The sequence below is a fragment of the Callorhinchus milii genome, unplaced genomic scaffold, assembly GCF_018977255.1.
Source record: "Callorhinchus milii isolate IMCB2004 unplaced genomic scaffold, IMCB_Cmil_1.0 Scaffold7, whole genome shotgun sequence".
NCBI lineage: Eukaryota > Metazoa > Chordata > Chondrichthyes > Chimaeriformes > Callorhinchidae > Callorhinchus > Callorhinchus milii.
The window spans coordinates 18,710,282-18,728,343 of record NW_024704748.1 but is presented as its reverse complement, the minus strand read 5'-3'; the positions used below and the strand labels follow the sequence as shown (position 1 = coordinate 18,728,343).

At 35.9% G+C, this 18,062-nt stretch overlaps 1 protein-coding gene across 4 annotated transcripts in view; it reads left to right on the top strand.

Annotated features, from left to right (window-relative positions):
• The window catches only part of prkg1b (protein kinase cGMP-dependent 1b), a 201,246-nt gene extending 185,269 nt beyond the window's left edge, over positions 1–15,977 (top strand). For 2 of the 4 annotated variants that reach the window (XM_007896982.2, XM_042336773.1), the window contains 8 exons: positions 2,672–2,761; positions 5,735–5,758; positions 6,357–6,498; positions 6,590–6,753; positions 7,709–7,831; positions 8,070–8,132; positions 11,179–11,245; positions 12,839–15,977. In XM_007896982.2, coding sequence (XP_007895173.1) covers positions 2,672–2,761; positions 5,735–5,758; positions 6,357–6,498; positions 6,590–6,753; positions 7,709–7,831; positions 8,070–8,132; positions 11,179–11,245; positions 12,839–12,937 — 772 coding nt within the window. In that variant the 3' untranslated portion in view covers positions 12,938–15,977. The remainder of the gene's footprint in view (positions 1–2,671; positions 2,762–5,734; positions 5,759–6,356; positions 6,499–6,589; positions 6,754–7,708; positions 7,832–8,069; positions 8,133–11,178; positions 11,246–12,838) is intronic. The other 2 variants (XM_007897001.2, XM_007896991.2) reach the window with 1 other exon arrangement.
• The last annotated feature ends 2,085 nt before the right edge of the window (positions 15,978–18,062 follow it).

The following is an 18,062-nucleotide window of genomic DNA, read 5'->3' as shown; positions in this document are numbered from 1 at the left end:
AGACCATTTTAATTAGCAAATAGAACACATTTTCAAATACATTGCAAAGAGTCCTTTCATAAGAGAATTCATAAGCATCTGAATTGAATAACTGTTGCTGTGATTGATTGGATGATTGATTGCAGTTGAGAAATAAAGGTAAAGTAATGTAGATCTGCTATGTAAAACCTGCTCCCAAACAAGCAGATATCTCTTAACAGTCTGGTCTAGCATGCATTATTTTGTTCACTCATTTAGTGAAGACGACTTCAATAACTCTTCTTAGCTTTAACCATTTCAATGAAGATATGTAAAATGTAATAATATCACCAATCTATGTGACATGGTTTTGATTCACTTTGGCATAAATGAACAACACCAGAACAAATAATTTGTTTAACATGGTCCATTAGCCAAAGGCAAATGATGCATGATTGAGGTACTACCCAATTTTACGCAAGACCTGGTGCTATGAAAGATAAAGCACCAGTGCTGGAATTGCCCTGCCTGTGGTAGCTAAGCAATAAGATCTGATTTAGTACATGGAATTTCACATTAATTTACCATGGGCTACAGGCAATATGTCCCATGCTGCAATCATGCAGACTTTGTAGATTAACCATAGAAATAAGCCAGTTCATTTTTAAGCAGTTGATCTGGAGCAGCAGAGCAGCAGAGCACACGAGCTGCAGAATTCTGAATAATCTACAGCTTGTGGAGGGAAGAGTTGGGAAGTCGGGTGACCAGAGAGTTAGCATAGTCAAGCTTGGACATTTTAAAAGCATGGATTATGGTCTTGGTGGCGCAAGGGGACAGGTAATGGCAGACGGAGAAAATCTGAACGAGTCAAGGCACAGATATGGAGTTTAAAGGGCAGTAGAAAGTTGAACAAGATACAGAGTTTCTGTATTAGTTCAGTGAGGTGGAGCGTGCATCCATGATTAGGTGAGCCTCTGTCTTAACATTCAACCAGAGAAAGTTAGCTCTCATCAGGGCTTGATGTCCGACAGGCAATTGTCAGGAAAGCAGTGGTCCTGGAATCAAGGCTGGAGGCAGAGATAGAGTTAGGTGTCATCTGCATACATGTGGAAATTAACCCCGAACCTCTGGATGACATCACCAAGCGGGAACATATAAATATTAAAGAGTAGAGTACCGAGGATAGATCCCTGAGGAATGCCAAACTTGATGGTGTAAGAGTGGGAGGAGAAGCCTACTCAAGCAGAAGTGAAGGGCCCTGCCTTTGCTGTTTTAAAGATATGTGGTCTTTCTCCCAGTATCCTGCTTTATATTCTTTTCGCAATCTAAATTTATTCCTAAATTGAAATTGGTTATTCATCTCTAAGTAGAAATTTCTAGATTTACACAATTAACGCAACATTTCAGAGAGTCCAAAGTTTGTCAGATATTTAGTCTTTAATTTTGAAACTGTTTCTCTGTAAGTTATTTTAAAAACTTCAAATTTTCAAATTCTGCACTTTCTGAAATGCTGTGTGAATAGAGAAAATCTAGACCCAGTTGGTATATTATACTACTCATTGTTGTACTTTACTGCACTCATTTCCGCTCGCTTATAATAATTATGGCCTCACATTAGATCCCAGAAATATAAATCAGAATGTTTAGTGAATTGTACATTTGTGTCTATTTCTCTTGTTGAGTGAAAGTCTTAAATCTTCTCCAAATTCAAACCAGTATTGTGATCTTGAAACATATAGTTGAGGTACCTAGAGTGCTAACACATTTGTAGGCTTAGGTTAGTCAATTTTGCCATTTAATGAATGATGCAATTTGCTTACTGTGTATTGATAATAATAATAATAATCCTTGCATTTGATGCAGCGCTTTTCAAACACAGCAGCCATGCGCACACAGTTTCCCGCAAACAGTCGTGGATTGAAGTGACCAATTTTTTTTTTTCTTGAGTGATTATTATCAGGCGTATTGAGTAAGGAAACTTGCCCAAGGTTTCGCCCTGCTGGGAATCAAACCTAGGTCTCTCGCTTACGAGGCGAGTGCTCTAACCTCTGAGCTAGAGGGCTGCTTATTGATGCATTACTAAGGAGTCATTAACCTTGCTCACCGTAGATTTTGACTCATAATGGCCAAAGAAACTGTTTCTTAATGATTGTTAAACATGTTAAAAACATGACTGAGTATAGGGCAGTGTCACTACTGGGAATTGAAAGCAGCGTGGTCACAAGACTCAATGGATTACAAAATTATCAATAGAACCTGGAGAGGAAGAAAAAGAAAGCACAGACAGATTTACATCAGTAATCTCATTTAGTTGTAGTGTTGTTCCATGGCTGTCATTATGGGTCCTTGGGTTTTTATTCCCAATCCTCACTTTATCTGAAACGGCAACAATCAGATCACTGAGAGTGATTAGCAACCAATAATTTGTTTTGCTGTAATTTATGCTTATATTTGAGTAGAAGCAAATACTTCGGAGAAATCTGACAAACTCTTATTTTACTTTATATAACAATGTGGTGTAACATAAAGCTAGACAGAATTAGTTTTAATTTTATTCAACAAACTAAGCCTCTTTAGTTCAATTATAAAGATCTTGAACCATGGTGGGATTTATAATTATTTGAAAATACAGATTTGTTTTTGAGTAAACTCTTTAAGCTTAAATAAGCTGAAATAGTTCAAACATGAACAAAGCTTTGTCTTCTCATTGCAGACTATATAGAACATTCAAGGACAGCAAATATTTATATATGTTAATGGAGGCCTGCCTCGGGGGAGAACTCTGGACGATACTCAGGGACAGGTATGGATTTAAAATGCACAGGCTTGTATTCATAAATGTACATAATTTTCTTCCTTTTTATTTCTAACTTGGGGCTGTTCTTGCAAGGAGAAAGCCAAAAACTAACCTTGATAAGATTGCTGCAAACCCCATTTTGTTTCACAGATTGGCATTTCAAGTTCAACACATGAGAAAAGTATAATTCAGACAGGAGATCAGTGGAGAAGGGTTGCAGTCAATGTAAATGCATTTCAAATCTAGATAATTGTAGTGGATGGAGTTCAGTGCATTTACTTGTAACACGCAGCATTCTGCTAAATAAGGGAGCAAGGAATAGAGGAGGCTCACATGGAGTATAAACACCTACACAGAAGACTAGTTGAGCCGACTAGTCTGCTTCCTTCCTGTGCAGTTTGCGCAATTCCATACAAATGTTAATAATTCATGTTTTGACTATTCTTTGGAAAATATCTGTAAGCGTGTCTTTGGTTTACTACAATTCAAGTGTCCATTAAAAGTAGTCATAAATATTGACAACTCAGTATGAACTTTCAAATACATTTTGCTTCTTTTATCTGGTTTTCTTTCTTCAGAGTATTCTGAATAAATGGAGGCAAATTATGCACACATTACTAACAGCCACATGTTTAAACCATTTGCTGCTTTCTGTTTCTGAAATAACCATCGTACTTAAAGTACAAGTGGATTCATCACCCCAACTGCAGTCATGAAGTGTTAACCAAGGTTACGTGGTGGCATCTGCCAGTTTTAAACTGTTTGGGAGAGCATATGCATTTGAGATTTGTTGCAAATAATACATGTAGTTGCTTACTATAAAATTAACGCAATTTCCAATTAAAAATAGTTTTGCATTCATTGGTGATATGACCAAGAAGGCAATTGTTGGTAAGTATGATGAGTACCATGCTGCAACAAAATATAATAGAACATCAAATGCTTTCTGCTTCAATGTGTTTCATGGCTGGCGAACACTTAAAAACACCGGATAACAAAAAAAATCATTGAAAGTAAAGGACTGCATGCCGATTGTATGATCGATCTCTACCACTTCACTGTAGTAAGGTGACTTATAATTGTCATTGATATTGAAAGGAAACATTTAATATGCATCTAAAACCAAAATATTTTATAAATTCAATAATACTAATATTACATTTTACTTATACTAATAGAATACTTACCCTACATGTACTGTATTGCTATTCAATATGTATCAACCGTTTGTTAATGGCCTTTGAAATAATGAGGCTTTTCAATATGCATCAACCTTTTGTGAAATAATGATGCTTTCAAGAAATAATAATAATAATCCTTGCATTTGATATAGCGCTTTTCACGTCTTCTCAATGTCTCAAAGCACTTCACAGAATAGACTGTAAGTGAATTGACCGTATATTTGTGGGCAAAAGGACACAAGGACATTTTGGTTGCTTTTGGGATTTTATTCTCCAGTGTCTCATTCTATGAGCAGACCAGTAATACTGGTTGAACTATGGACATAAATATTCTCTTTATTTTGTCAGGATTATTGTCATTTTTATATTCGTGACATCAATGAAATAATTTTAAATGTTGTAAATTTTGTAACTAGCAATGTGCGTTTTGTTTCATTAAAGTCTTAATGAAGTATGTAAGCACAAATACAAGCCCTTAATTTGTCTGAATTTTTAAAGTGACCAACTCATCTTATTTACACCACAATGCAACCCTGTTATAAAGCACTTCATTATAGCAGTGATTTGTTTATAACATGAATGGCACGTGGACACTATTCACCGCACACAGAAGCTATCATGATCTCCTTATAAAACGGATTGAGATTCTATGAATCTCAACCACCACATTATAACAAAGCTCCACTTTCTCATCAGTATCCTTTGGCGCCACCTGCTGACGCAGAAATATCAAATACCTTTTGCAAAAAATGTAAATTATTGTATACTTGGAATAAATGCTTGGATTCAGTTTACATTGATAACAAGAAATGTGAAAAATGTTAATAGGAATTTATCATGATCTATTAACTGTTCAGGCCATTACTAAAAGTTCTGGTAATGCAGAATGGTTAATTCTTTATTAACTTTCAGTTGTAATTCATTTGCGGGCAGTATTAAAGGATTGAAGTCATAGACTACAATGATAACAACAACAGCAACAAATTGCATTTATATAGCACCTTACATGTCAAGAGGACATCCCAAGGTGCAGAATAAAGAAATAGACTGACATGAATAAATACTCCACAGGATATAATCTTTGGCTCTCCTGGTCCTTCTGGCAATACTGTCTTTGGAAAGAAGAAAAATAAGGCTTGGACAGTGATGATGCACATTCATTTTGCTCGAATATCTTTAGGGTTCAGGGAGCATGTAAACTCAACTTACCCAGGTAGATACAGTTCATTAGTGAGCCCATAATTGGGCAGTTTTGGTATGGTCTGTGCAAGAAGCAGACCCAATACCCAAATGGATTTCCTTTTTCCAGGTACATCAATATTTTTATTGCCATCTCATGCAAATAACCTGATAACTATTCTCTGTGATCATTTTTATAATATTGGCTCAGCCAATAAAGTTTTTTTTCTTTCCAGGCCTCAGCACAACAAATCTTTTTGTAGTTCCATATTATTCTTGTGTAATTAAAGATCTGCTGTCACTTTGCACAATGGTACATTTTTGAGGCTGTCCTTTTTTGCTCCCCTGCAATAAAATGAAGGCTGTACTCAACAAAACGTCGACAGATTTAAAAATGCTTGTTAACGCCAATAAAGCAAAGGCCCAGAAGTTGGAGGGGCGATCTTGAACCTCCTCCAACATTTTTAAAAGGAAAGGAATGCATGAACAAACCACCACCCCCAAAAAACACTGATGCATGTATACAAGGCCTCTGTCTTTAAAAAGGCAGAAACCCAGATATTGTAGATACCAGATATCCTTTTTTCTTCAATAATATTTTATTGAACTTTTTCCATAGATACAGAGAAGACAATATTAAAAGGTATGTGGTGTCCTTTCTGTTTTACTCAAAATAAGTAAACTATTCAATTCAAATTGGAACACGAGAACATGCCATTCAGCCCATCATATAAATCCATGTGCAGCTTGCCTCATTTAAATCCATGTGCAGCGCCCATCCAGTCCATTTTCATCTCCTTCCTTCTTGAAGCAGGAGTCTCTCCATCTTTTTTTTGACTGCTTCGGCCAAGGTCACATTCAGTTCGCTGAGTGTTAGGCTATTGCATGAGATAACAACTCTTGTGTGAGATAATTACTCAGTAAGCTACTTTTGGGTCACATTTTCTTTAGCTTATATCCTTTGGTTTGCTTCTAGTTCCAGACAAAGAACTTTTCCAGAACTCCTCATTGTTCCTTAGCACAGAATAGTTTACCTAATAATACGTTTAATAGTATCCGTATGCAGTGTATGCACTGCATTACGTCACAATGTCAAATATTTCCTGGCATTAGCCTCGTGACAGTCTGTGCAAAAATGACACTGGTATCCAACAAAATATTAAAATCTGGCTTCACATCGCGCATTGTGTAATGGTAAATATGGCATTTACTGTAACACCGTGTTGCTTTTTTTCTTGCAGAGGTTCATTTGATGATGCCACCACTCGCTTTTACACAGCCTGTGTAGTGGAAGCCTTTGCCTATTTGCATTCCAAAGGAATTATTTATAGGGACCTCAAACCGGAAAATCTAATTCTTGATCACAGGGGCTATGCTAAATTGGTGAGTAGCTATTTTTCTATAGTTTAAAAGTAAAGATGAAAAACTCCATTTCCCAGGTGCATTTAACAATGTCACTTGACTGTATGAACAGGTGGATTTTGGATTTGCCAAGAAGATTGGTTTTGGAAAGAAAACATGGACTTTCTGTGGGACCCCAGAATATGTAGCTCCAGAAATCATCTTGAATAAAGGACATGACATATCAGCAGACTACTGGTCACTGGGAATCCTTATGTATGAACTCCTGACTGGCAGGTGAGATAACTTAAAATTAGCTTTGGCTAGAAAACCAAGTAGTCAATTTTGTGGAATGAAGAACTGGAGGTAGGATTGCAATCTTTCTCCATTTATTTCATTCACATGCCTCATTTGCCGTGGAGTCCTGTAGTTCAGTGGTTAGAGCACTCGCCCTGCAAGCGAGACACCTGGGTTCAATTCCATGCAGGGCGAAACCTTGGGCAAATTTCCTTACTCCACACACCTAATAATAATCCCTCCAAAACAAAACAATAATAAATAGGTAGTTTTCAATCCACGACTGTTTGTGGGACACTGCTGTGCGCAATTGGCTGCCGTGTTTCGCCCACAAATATACGGTCAATTCACTTTACAGCATATTCTGTGAAGCGCTTTGAGACATCTAGAAGATGTGAAAAGCGCTATATCAAATGCAAGGATTATTATTATTATTATGCATTTTAGTTATGTAGATAGTCTTTATCTGACTCCATTCTTCCTAATTTGAGATTAGGCACAAGTGCCCCATCGATCCCTTCACAAAGATAATTATTTGGGGTGGACAAGTTTGCAGGCTATGGGGAGAGAGCAGGGGAGTGGATTGATTTGGATAGCTAGCACAGACACGATGGGCTGAATGGCCTTCTTCTTGCTGTATATTTCTAAGATTCTATGAACTTGATATGGTAAATGGAACATAAACCTTCCTTCCCTGAGTCAGCTTTTATATGGTTATACACTGGCTGGTGAATATGTGCAAGAATGCAGAAATCTGAATTTTCGAAAATTCTGCACAATCTTAAATTTTAAATTCACTGCTCTTAAGACTAAGACTATGAGAATTGTTGAATCTCATGTCCACTCATTCAATACAATCTATATATTTGCTTTGAGACAAATGGTGGTTTAAAACATTTGTGTGGATTTTTTTGTCTGTTAATTTTGAGTCTGTGTTGCCTTTCTGTTTATAAAGCCCACCTTTCTCAGGTCCAGATCCTATGAAAACATATAACATTATACTACGTGGGATTGATATGATTGAATTTCCAAAGAAAATAACCAAAAACGCTGCTAACCTCATCAAGAAACTATGCAGGTGAGTTTCACCCCAATCTGGAGCCTCCAGCAACCTATACCTGACACTAGTTTTGTGATATAATTTCAACTGGAAATATATATATATATAAATTATTAAATTAACTCAAAACTGATTTGGGATTGTTTATTAGACGTTCTAAACCTAGAAGTGAGATTATCCATACATGGTGTGGAAAGATAAATCAAACTGTTGGATGTAATTATTCAAACAGACTTCTTTGATTTCTTAAATGCAGGGACAATCCATCAGAAAGACTAGGAAACTTGAAAAATGGAGTCAAGGATATTCAGAAGCACAAGTAAGTGTTTTGTTCTTGAATTTCCAAGTATGATCTTGTAACACCCACTTAAACCTCTGTAAACTCATTCACCTTCTAAATGACTGCAGTTGCACAAGCAAATCTCTAAACACACAATATTCAGAGGAATTTCCTAATTCTTTTGTATTCCAACTAGCAATAGAATTTACAGATGACAGATTATACAAACTGTGCAATTCTGACTAAAATGGCTTAGTCCCAAAAATATTACTTGTTTCTTCTAAAATACAAAAGGTAAAGCTTGAATACTAAGCCACATATAAAATGTATAGTTCTAGGTGTTCAACGCAGCTTAGCATGTGTAGACTTTAATGAAATAAAATGTAAAGTTTTGACTGGTGATCACTGTTGTTACTATTGCTTTCTTCATAGATGCCAACAATAGTTGAAGCGAAAGAGAACCTATAGAGATAATGTTCTTGGTTGAATTGCTCTATTATGAGCAAAGGATTAATGGTGCTCAAAAAAGCATGTACAGTAATCACCAACTCATATCATTGGGAAGAGATATGTTCTTCCCAGAAATGCGATCTTAATGCACACCCTATTGGAATAAAAGACCCAGGGCCTTGGGACGTCTTCTGACACGAAAGGCATTATACAAATGTAATTTTGTTGTTGTTTTCTAGTTAGATAGTTATATTTTACATGGGAATCATAAATTGAACTTCAAAACAACTGATAAAAATAACACATCCTACAGTAATAATATTGCTCATCAACATCATCAATATGTACAAAATATATGCCCATAAAATATACGGTCACTTCAATTTACAGTATGTTCTGTGAAGTGCTTTTGTTAGAAAATAAAATCAGCCAAATCTGCAAGGAAATAACGCTAATTCCTCTAACCAGATATCATACTGTTTTATTATAATTCGTTCGTTATTCCCCAATATCCCGATGGGTCAGACCAAAGGCCGGTACAATCAACAGATCTTATAACAGAATAACACCACTATAGATATCTCGAGTTCAAGAGTTCAACACTGTGTCTTTCCAGCACACAAACTTGATTCTTCATGCTTTCAGTCTTCTTGCTTACAACTTTCAATCTTCCATCTGATATCCTCAGTCTTAGTGTTTCCAGCTCTCAGTCTTCCATCTCTGTATCCTTGTCTCCACGACCCGGGACGGCTCCATCTCCCGTATCCTTGTCTCCGCGACCTGGGACAGCCCCGTACACAAAGTTATCGGAACTCTTATACCAATATTCATCCAATCATGGTGCGGATATTAGATCACCCGGTCGAAATCATGCTGGGTTCACGTGAACACCTCATGGGGTGTACGTGCCTCACACACACAAACACACTGTCCTTGAGACAGTCCGTTATCTCGTGTACGTGTAGGGAGTTTCAGTCCAGCTGCCCACAACACACTTAACTTAAAAGTTAACCCGTTCGCAACATCTATTATGATTCTAACATTATACAAAAAGGGTAAATTCTAACACTTTGAGACGTCTCGAAGACTGGATAAGGCGCTATAAGCCATTATTATTATTATTATCATCATCACAGACTTCTTAGGTAAAACTGCATTTAAAGATATGAAGTCATCAACCATTGTACCAGGTTGATTCATACCTGCTAACCTTTTGCATGAGGAAGGCCCCCCAGCCATTTGATTTCAGCCTTCTAGAATAGCACTCATGATTCCCCATAAGTAAGCTTCTAACCTCACGGAAGTGTCCAAAGGAAAGAAAGAAAATCCATCACAAGAATGAAGAGATGTTTGGCATTTCTCCAAAGGGAGGAATAATCAGAAGACAAATACAAATTCCTACTACAGTAGATGGTAATAGAGTTTGGAACCAAGTTACTTACCTCAGACAGATTGCTGCTTATGACAGGGCGATTAAAAGAGAGAGAAAATAACTGAGAAATGATGAAAAATAAATCCAAACCACATTTTAGATTTGATTGTCACCTCTCTGCATGTTTCTGGTCAAGAAACATGTCAAAGAACTTTAAACTCCTAGTTTCTATATACATTGATTATTTCTAACCAGTGGGAGAGCAGAGACACTGACAGATAGACTTTACAAAAAACTGGATAAAAAGTTCTACATCAAAGGCAAGGATTATCGTTAGTTTAGATTTAGTAGTTCGCAAAACACCTCATTTCCAACATATATTTTTACAAAGGTGAATGATAAACAATTTAAGGTATGTATCAGTGAAATCTACACAATCAGTGTGCACTTATACTAAGCTTTATTTAAAAAAAAGGTATTTCTCGTTTATGTAATTTCCCTCATGTCACATTATTTGCAATTCCTAACTGCAAAACATTAAGCAAAAACACATTTATTACCTACTCTTAGCAATATCAGACAAACACTGGAGGAAGTACAGTGACAAAGACGACATAAGTCGCATCTGGAATCTGATCCCAGAAATACTGGGTAAATATCTCAGAATCACATGCAATGAAAATAGAATTCAAATCATCATAGAACATTATATAGTAACAAATATAAGCAGTTAATGTGCAGTGATCCCACAGTCCATCTCAAGTGAATGAATAAAATTCAAATGACTACGAGTCATGCTGATGCTGTCAGAAGTTGGGTAACACTGGTGAGCAATACATGTTGATAAAAGAATTCTGATCAATGGGTTACTGCATACCAATCAAATTATTCTGCTCAGTATGTTGCTTAAATTAAGTTGAGACTGAATGGATTTTTTGTCAATTAATATATTTTATTCAACAACTGAAAAACACACAATCATTATTTGTTCATTATAAATGACAGTTGCAGGCTATCACAGTTCTGCCGCATATGTACTTAAAATGCAAAGCTGGACTATGCCTTGCTTGTGCAAATAGGTGGTAAGACAGAAATCTCAATGAAGGATGAGTACAGAATTAATAATAGAATTCAATTCTTAAGTAAACCAGTAAAAAAGTTGTGTTGGTATAAATCCCATATGAAAATTACATTTTCCATTAAAATACATTTAATTTTTAACAAGGCTTCAACTGCAGTAAATCTTCATGTTTTGTATTTCAGATGGTTTGAAGGCTTTAACTGGGAAGGATTAAGAAAAGGCACTTTAACACCTCCAATAGTACCTAGTGTAAGTCTCCTTTCCAAAACTGAAATGGCTCTTGATGTGAGGTATTAACTCGATGTATGGTTTAAATTTGGTATTTTGAGAATATCTGCAGAATGTTTACAAGACATCAGTAAATTCAGATCAGACATTCAGAGAATCTGAAATTCTCTGAATTTTGGAGATTATGCCATGATCTTGAAACGACTCATTGGTGTTTGTTATGGTTTAATAATATATGCTCTGGTTTTGATTTGTTTTGTACCAATAACATATCTCAGTAAGAACAACAGCTGCCAGTTCACAGCACATCACTGCTGAATGATAATATTTGCACTGACTAATTAATGATTATGTGCCATTTCAAGTTTATTCGGAAATAATCTGCAGTTATTTATTGGGAGATTTCATTGCCGTTTGGTGCCAAAACCTTATCATACTTCAGGAGACACTGTTTTTTTTATAGATCAGTTAACCAAGCTGAATTTTTGCAGCAGTTTTATTGCAAGGCACATACTGCATCCATAAAATCAAAATTAACTGGCAAACTAAAGAAGCATGCCACTGTCACATTTACTATGTAGCTTAACACTTGACCTGTTAGCAGGTTAGCAGAGTTTCCCATCACCCTGGGTTGGCTGATTTTTAAAAATATTTTCAGTTCATGTGCTCTAATTAAACTAACATCACAGTAACAAAATTACTCCCAACACCAGGAATAAATTTATTGTTGCAACGATGACCAAAATCTACATTTAAAAATTACATTTAAAAAAGTATCTGTTTACCCAAATATTTTCAAATATAGATTTAATTGGCTACAAAACTACCTTACAGACAAATTTTGCAACTAAAGCAAAGTTAACAGAAATTGACGACTGCCATTGTTGCATCAATATCAATTTTATGTAACTGCTGACATGTCTTAAGTATTGACTTAACTGCAGATGCTTAAGTATTGAACCAACTCTATTAATTTTGTGCAATGATTTATTCAGAAGTCACCGCCCTGCGAAGAAATAAGTCATACAGACCCCCAAGGTCCAAGGTTTAGCCCCCACTCTTTGATGTTAATCAGTGGTAGGAGCATAATAGGTGCATTACAGGTTTTGTCCACAAAACATACAGTCAATTGAAGTTACAGTATATTCTGTGAAGCGCTTTGAGAATTCTTGAAGATGTGATAAGGCTCTATATCAAATACAAGGATTATTATTATTAAAATAACCTCCAACACTCCACGTCTTGCAAACAATCTGTAAATATTAACTGATGTGACAGGGTTTATTTCTAAGCTATTTGTATAATCTTTTGACAATTTAATTTTATCAATAGTGAATACAAATGAATGACGACAAGATTCTACCTAAAAATTGGATATTAAATGAAAAAGTGTGCTCTTATGAAGCGTTACCTAAAACTGTCAACTTCTAGTCCTTTTTTAGATGTCGATCACTCTATTGTGCATTTCCATCTTATTCTTGTTTTACTTCAGAATAAAAATATCATCAACCATTACAGCATTAGTTCTGTGTCTCTGCCTTTCTTGTGTTTGAGAACAGACAATGATTCCTGAGGTTGAGAAGATTTACCACTGTTGTGATGTTTGCTTTGCAGGTCACATCTCCAACAGACACAAGCAACTTTGATAGTTTCCCCGAAGATAATGATGACCCACCTCCTGACGATAACTCGGGATGGGATGCCGATTTTTGATCAGTTCCTTCAAACTGCTTCTGCCTTGCCGAGGACAGCATCTTTGTAAAAAGGCTGCCCGTGAACTAAAAGAATGATGGGAAGATTAGTGCTCTAGGTACCATGATGCCTTGACTGATGCTGCTACACTATTCACAGTGGCATTAGGATCTATGCCGTTAGCAAATTGCAGTGATGATCCTTGAAAGATTAGCTTTGAATCTAAAATAGCAACTTAGGTGGTGGTCCTAGAGCAAAGCTGTTTTATTAGCAGAGACCTAAGGCTTGCCTTCACTGAGGTGAATAGTGCTATTGCTCCAGATACAAATTGACAGAACATGGGTTAAAAAAGGGTTATTCAAAGCCAGTAAACTGTTTGATATTCTGAATTTAGAATTTTTTTCTAGACAAATGTAGTTATTTATTCAGGGGACTATTATAGATAGTTATAGAAGTGAACTTGGGATATTCCCACCTGTTCAGTGGAAGAATACAGGGCCTTGTGTAGCAGGCCAGTGTATATGTAACCAAGAGGACCAATTAATTATTGGTCAACAACATTTCATGTCAAGTCAATGCCATCATTTTTTAAAAATTGTATCCATTAGTAGGCTGAATGTTTGCTCTTTATTTGGATGGTATGTGCAAAATAGCATCACATATATATTAAAAGCACAAATGCTGATGTGATCAGGACCATTAACTTGGATTAAAATTCTCTGTCTCTATTTTCCATTAATCATATATGCATCTGATCAAAATGGGACTTGATGGAAAAATAGATGGTTTCCTGTGTCCTATTCCCTTTCTTTCTATACTGTAATTTTATCTCTCTGTGTTGCAATGTGAAACTAGCAAAATTACTATGGGTTCAATAAGTTTCTTCTTTCCTAAGACATCTGAATAAAAATAATATTTATTTGTATGTGCCACTGGATTTAAATTCTAGCTGAAAACTATGGATTAAAATTATAGTAAACAGTCGTTTACAAACCTTTCTGAAAACTGTACTTGATAATGTATTGTTATTTCAAACAGTAATAGTTCTGTATAATGCTGTCAAACAAATGTGTTAGTAATATTAAAATATTATTTTCACATTTCCTTGAATAGAATACAGGCCATTTCTTCTGTTAAAATTGATTTATTATCTTCCTGCCTCCCTGATGCAGTGAACTATTTTGTTTGTTTACAGCTGCACCAGTGTAGGTTACAGTCTATATGAAGAGGGACTAAACAGATTCTGATTAAAGAAGTGTATGTCTGGTCAAACTATCTTTCCAGTAACATGTTGCTGGGATAAAAATAAATGTGCTTGAGTATTCGCATCTTCCATCCTCCATGACAGTACTAATAAGATGCTGCTTTGCATTTGATGTTCTCTTTTTATTCAAGGAAACAAACTCATTAGAAAAAACATAAAATTGGGACAAATTAAATGGACTTTACAGTGACAATTCTACTTTACTGAGATGCATTTTAAGTTCATTTTAGAAATCACCTTAAAATTTCTAAGCTGCAGTTTATCCCTGCAAGTTTCCCTTTCCAACAGAAATGATGAAGACTGCTTAGCTGAAGTCCATTGACAATAGAACCAGTGGAAATTCCTGATATTTGTTGCAGTAAGAAGATTGATTATTTTGCCAGTAGCTTTTTTCATATTTCCAAATACCACAATAATCATTCCTGATAAATCTGCAACTTAATTTGTTAGTGCTTAATTTTTCTAAGTCTGTAGCAACCACGTAATGTACTGAAGAAAGTGCCAGGATCATATAGATTAGTTCCTCTTTCTGGTTATTTTTTAAGAACTGAATATAGAAATAATAGGGGTGGGGTGGTTACTAGTTGTCAAAGAAAAAATTCTGGGTACAGTTTCTTGCTGAGTGGTAATCGCACACTGTTGTACTGCAGTTCCGAAGGCTCTGTAGCTTTTGCACCTCTGGATTTTCAAATGTACTACATACATTTGTATTTAATAGGACCACAAGCTGCATAGTACTGTAAATAAGCAGATGCGTTTTGGTGTTGAGAGCAACATTTCTGTTTTTGCCGACTTCATATATGGGCATTGCTTCACCAGTTAATTCAAAAGGACACAAAGTTGAGCATTTTTTAGAAAGAACCAAACTTAAATTTATCATCTATATTATTTAACTTATTATTAAGCAAAAGGCTGAAGGTTGCTGCATAAAATGATCATTTCTTCCATAGGTTATTTACATTGTTTGGCAGAGTTTCAAGTGCCTTAAATACATGGCATCCAAAAAAATTACAAATTTGGTCAAATGCTGCGCAACAAAAACAAACAAACCTCAAGGATCCAGTCCTTCCTAGCTGGTTTCTTCATAAATTCTTTCTTTGTTAAGTTTCAAAGGCCTTTTTATTATTGCACGACTTGCAGAAAATATGTGGTACCCATAATTCTGTTCAATTTAGGGAAACTGTGAAACTGTTGACGAAATGCATCATTTCTGTGAAATGTGTGCAGTGCAAAAAAAGTCACAAGACTTCTTATTGTTGCTTTACATGGCTTTCTTGTATATGCAAATCCTTCTTATATTGATTCACTTGTGTTAGAAATATTAGGATAAAGTTTCTCCTTAAGGTCATCAATTGCAATAATGATTGACACAAATTGAAATCTTTCAGGACAACAGTAAAACTACTAGAGACTCTTGTCAGACTACTCTGCTTCTTAAGATTGATTTAATGTAGCTGATACCCACTTTAAAATCTCTTGTATTCCCTGTCTCTATTTAACAAAACGTTTACTATCAACTGTTAAACTCACTGAATATTTATAAATTTATAAAGTATTTGTTTCAAATGTTTCCAATTTAAGCTTTGTTCTAGGTATGTCAGCATGGCAATTTTGTCAAAATGTAAACTTTGTCATCAAATGCTGTTCACAGGCTTGTTGCACTTCTTTGGTCAAAGATTTTTAACTTTTACAAGTTTAATTGTCCTTGATTTGTCCTGTATTTCCCTGCAGCTGTCAATGCAGAGTGCCTGGTATATACTTTCTAGAGCTGAAATAAAGATGATTACTTTTGAATTATATATGATACTTTTTTGAGTATTAACTATTAACACCGACATAAAAATGACTAGGTTCCTTTGATAGTTCAGTGGATAAATGCACAGTGTGGTGTGGTATTGAGATTAATGCAAATAAGAAGTGGGATGATAATTCTGAGGAGATAGCATGGTAAGGTAAGAAAGGGAATGCAATGGTGAAAGGGAATCTAAGGATATGGAATAAGGTGAGGGTGGGAGAGCAAGGTAAGGAAGAAGAAAGGAATTGAATATCTTTAAATGTACACAGTGAAAAAATGGGAGTTATTTTCTACCAAGTAAATAATGCAGATTTATTTGGTAGACTAACTAACTTAATTTTAAGTACGTGTCCAATATCAAACCTCCTCATTCCTCTTTTTTATTGCTAATTATTAAGGCGCACATACATCTACATGAATCTGTAGTTATTTGGTCCAGTATGCGTATGCCATAATCTGTCATCACTTCTCATACTGGCATCTAAAGAGCTGAGAATTTTAGATGCAGGATAGACAGCTTAATGTTAACAACTGTCGATTCACTTCCTTTATTGGTTTGTTGAAGACATTCTTTATTTTTGGTGGTTAACGTAAATTTTGCCCAAACACATTAAGAGATCATCTGGATATTGTCTACAGACTAAATTATAGCGGCCACCATCTCATGTTTCCTGGCCAACAATTTAATTGGGATCTTGAGGTAATAATAATACTTGCATTTAATATAGCGCCTCTTTAGGTGAATGTAGAAGCCTATCAGCGCACAGCAATGTCCCAAAACAATCATGAAATCAATGCCCACTTTTATCTGGGGGACAGCCATCTGAACAGGCAGAGAGGATCTTCGTTTAACATCTCATTGGCACTGCTGGCCAATCGGCACTTCCAACAATGCAATGTTTCCCCAGGATTGCACTTGAGTTTGTGCCTAGACTGTGAGCTCAAAGGACCAGCATGGGCATGAACCCACAACCTTCCATTAGTTTGGAATGAGTAAAATTACAACAAAGATCAATTGCAGTTTTTGAAAATTCTAATTTTACCGCCATCCCCCACCAAATGAGAACTGTAAGTTACTAATACAATAATGACAATAACGTTTCTAATAATAGCAAAACGAAACCTACTATAATATGAACACAACATAGACACACACACACATATATATATATATTGTGATGGTTTCAGGAGTCCAATTCCTGAATCAAGTGGGTCTGCAGTACCTCTCATCACAGCTCAGCCAGCCTGGCTCATCGCAGCACTTGGACTGGTAAAACCAAGGCCTGTCTTGGACTGTCACCGGTAACAGGACCTCTTCCCACTCAGCTCTGGTTAACTCTGCAAGCCAGAAACAAACAAAAGCTCTTGCAATATGTCAGCTGACAGAAAAATATAACTGAAGGAAAAGCACAACACACGTGATTGCAATTGACTGATGTCAGACCATATGGATAAGAGGGAAGATAAGTTAGAACCACAAACAATTTTGCTCAGCAACTACAATCAAAACTGCAGTGGCCACAAGATGGCAATATAAACATTTCTTTTTCCTTTGCAACCCAAGTTACAGGGACTGATGCCAAAATATTTGCTGTTGTCCACTCTTACCAATGTGTGCTCATGTCCATTCTTTTTTCTGTGTTAATATAATCAAAATCGACATGGCTTTTGCTGTGATCTCACTTGGACAGGTGCCAAAGTCATTATAGACTGAATGGATTTGTTTTCCTGCCTTATTTTAATAAGGATCAGGTCCCATCGAGCTGGATGAATTTATTGAGCAGGGAGTCTATGGAAAAAGCTAACAGCTCAGTAATGGTATGTTTGTGTAAACGCAATGTCTCCTCAAGTCTGATTAAGGCGCAGGGTTAGTGCAAGCTTGGCAATTCTGTTTGATCTCACTTCATCAAAGAGTTCCCAAAACAACCATCTTTTCACACTGCTCTACACATTGGGCAGTCTTGTTAAAACAAAAACCAGCTACCACAGATTTGGATTAGTCCTGTAAACTCACAATGAAGTTAAATGAAGTGCAAATGAAAGATTTTCTTCACTGAGAATCTTTTAACTTCACACATTTACAATAA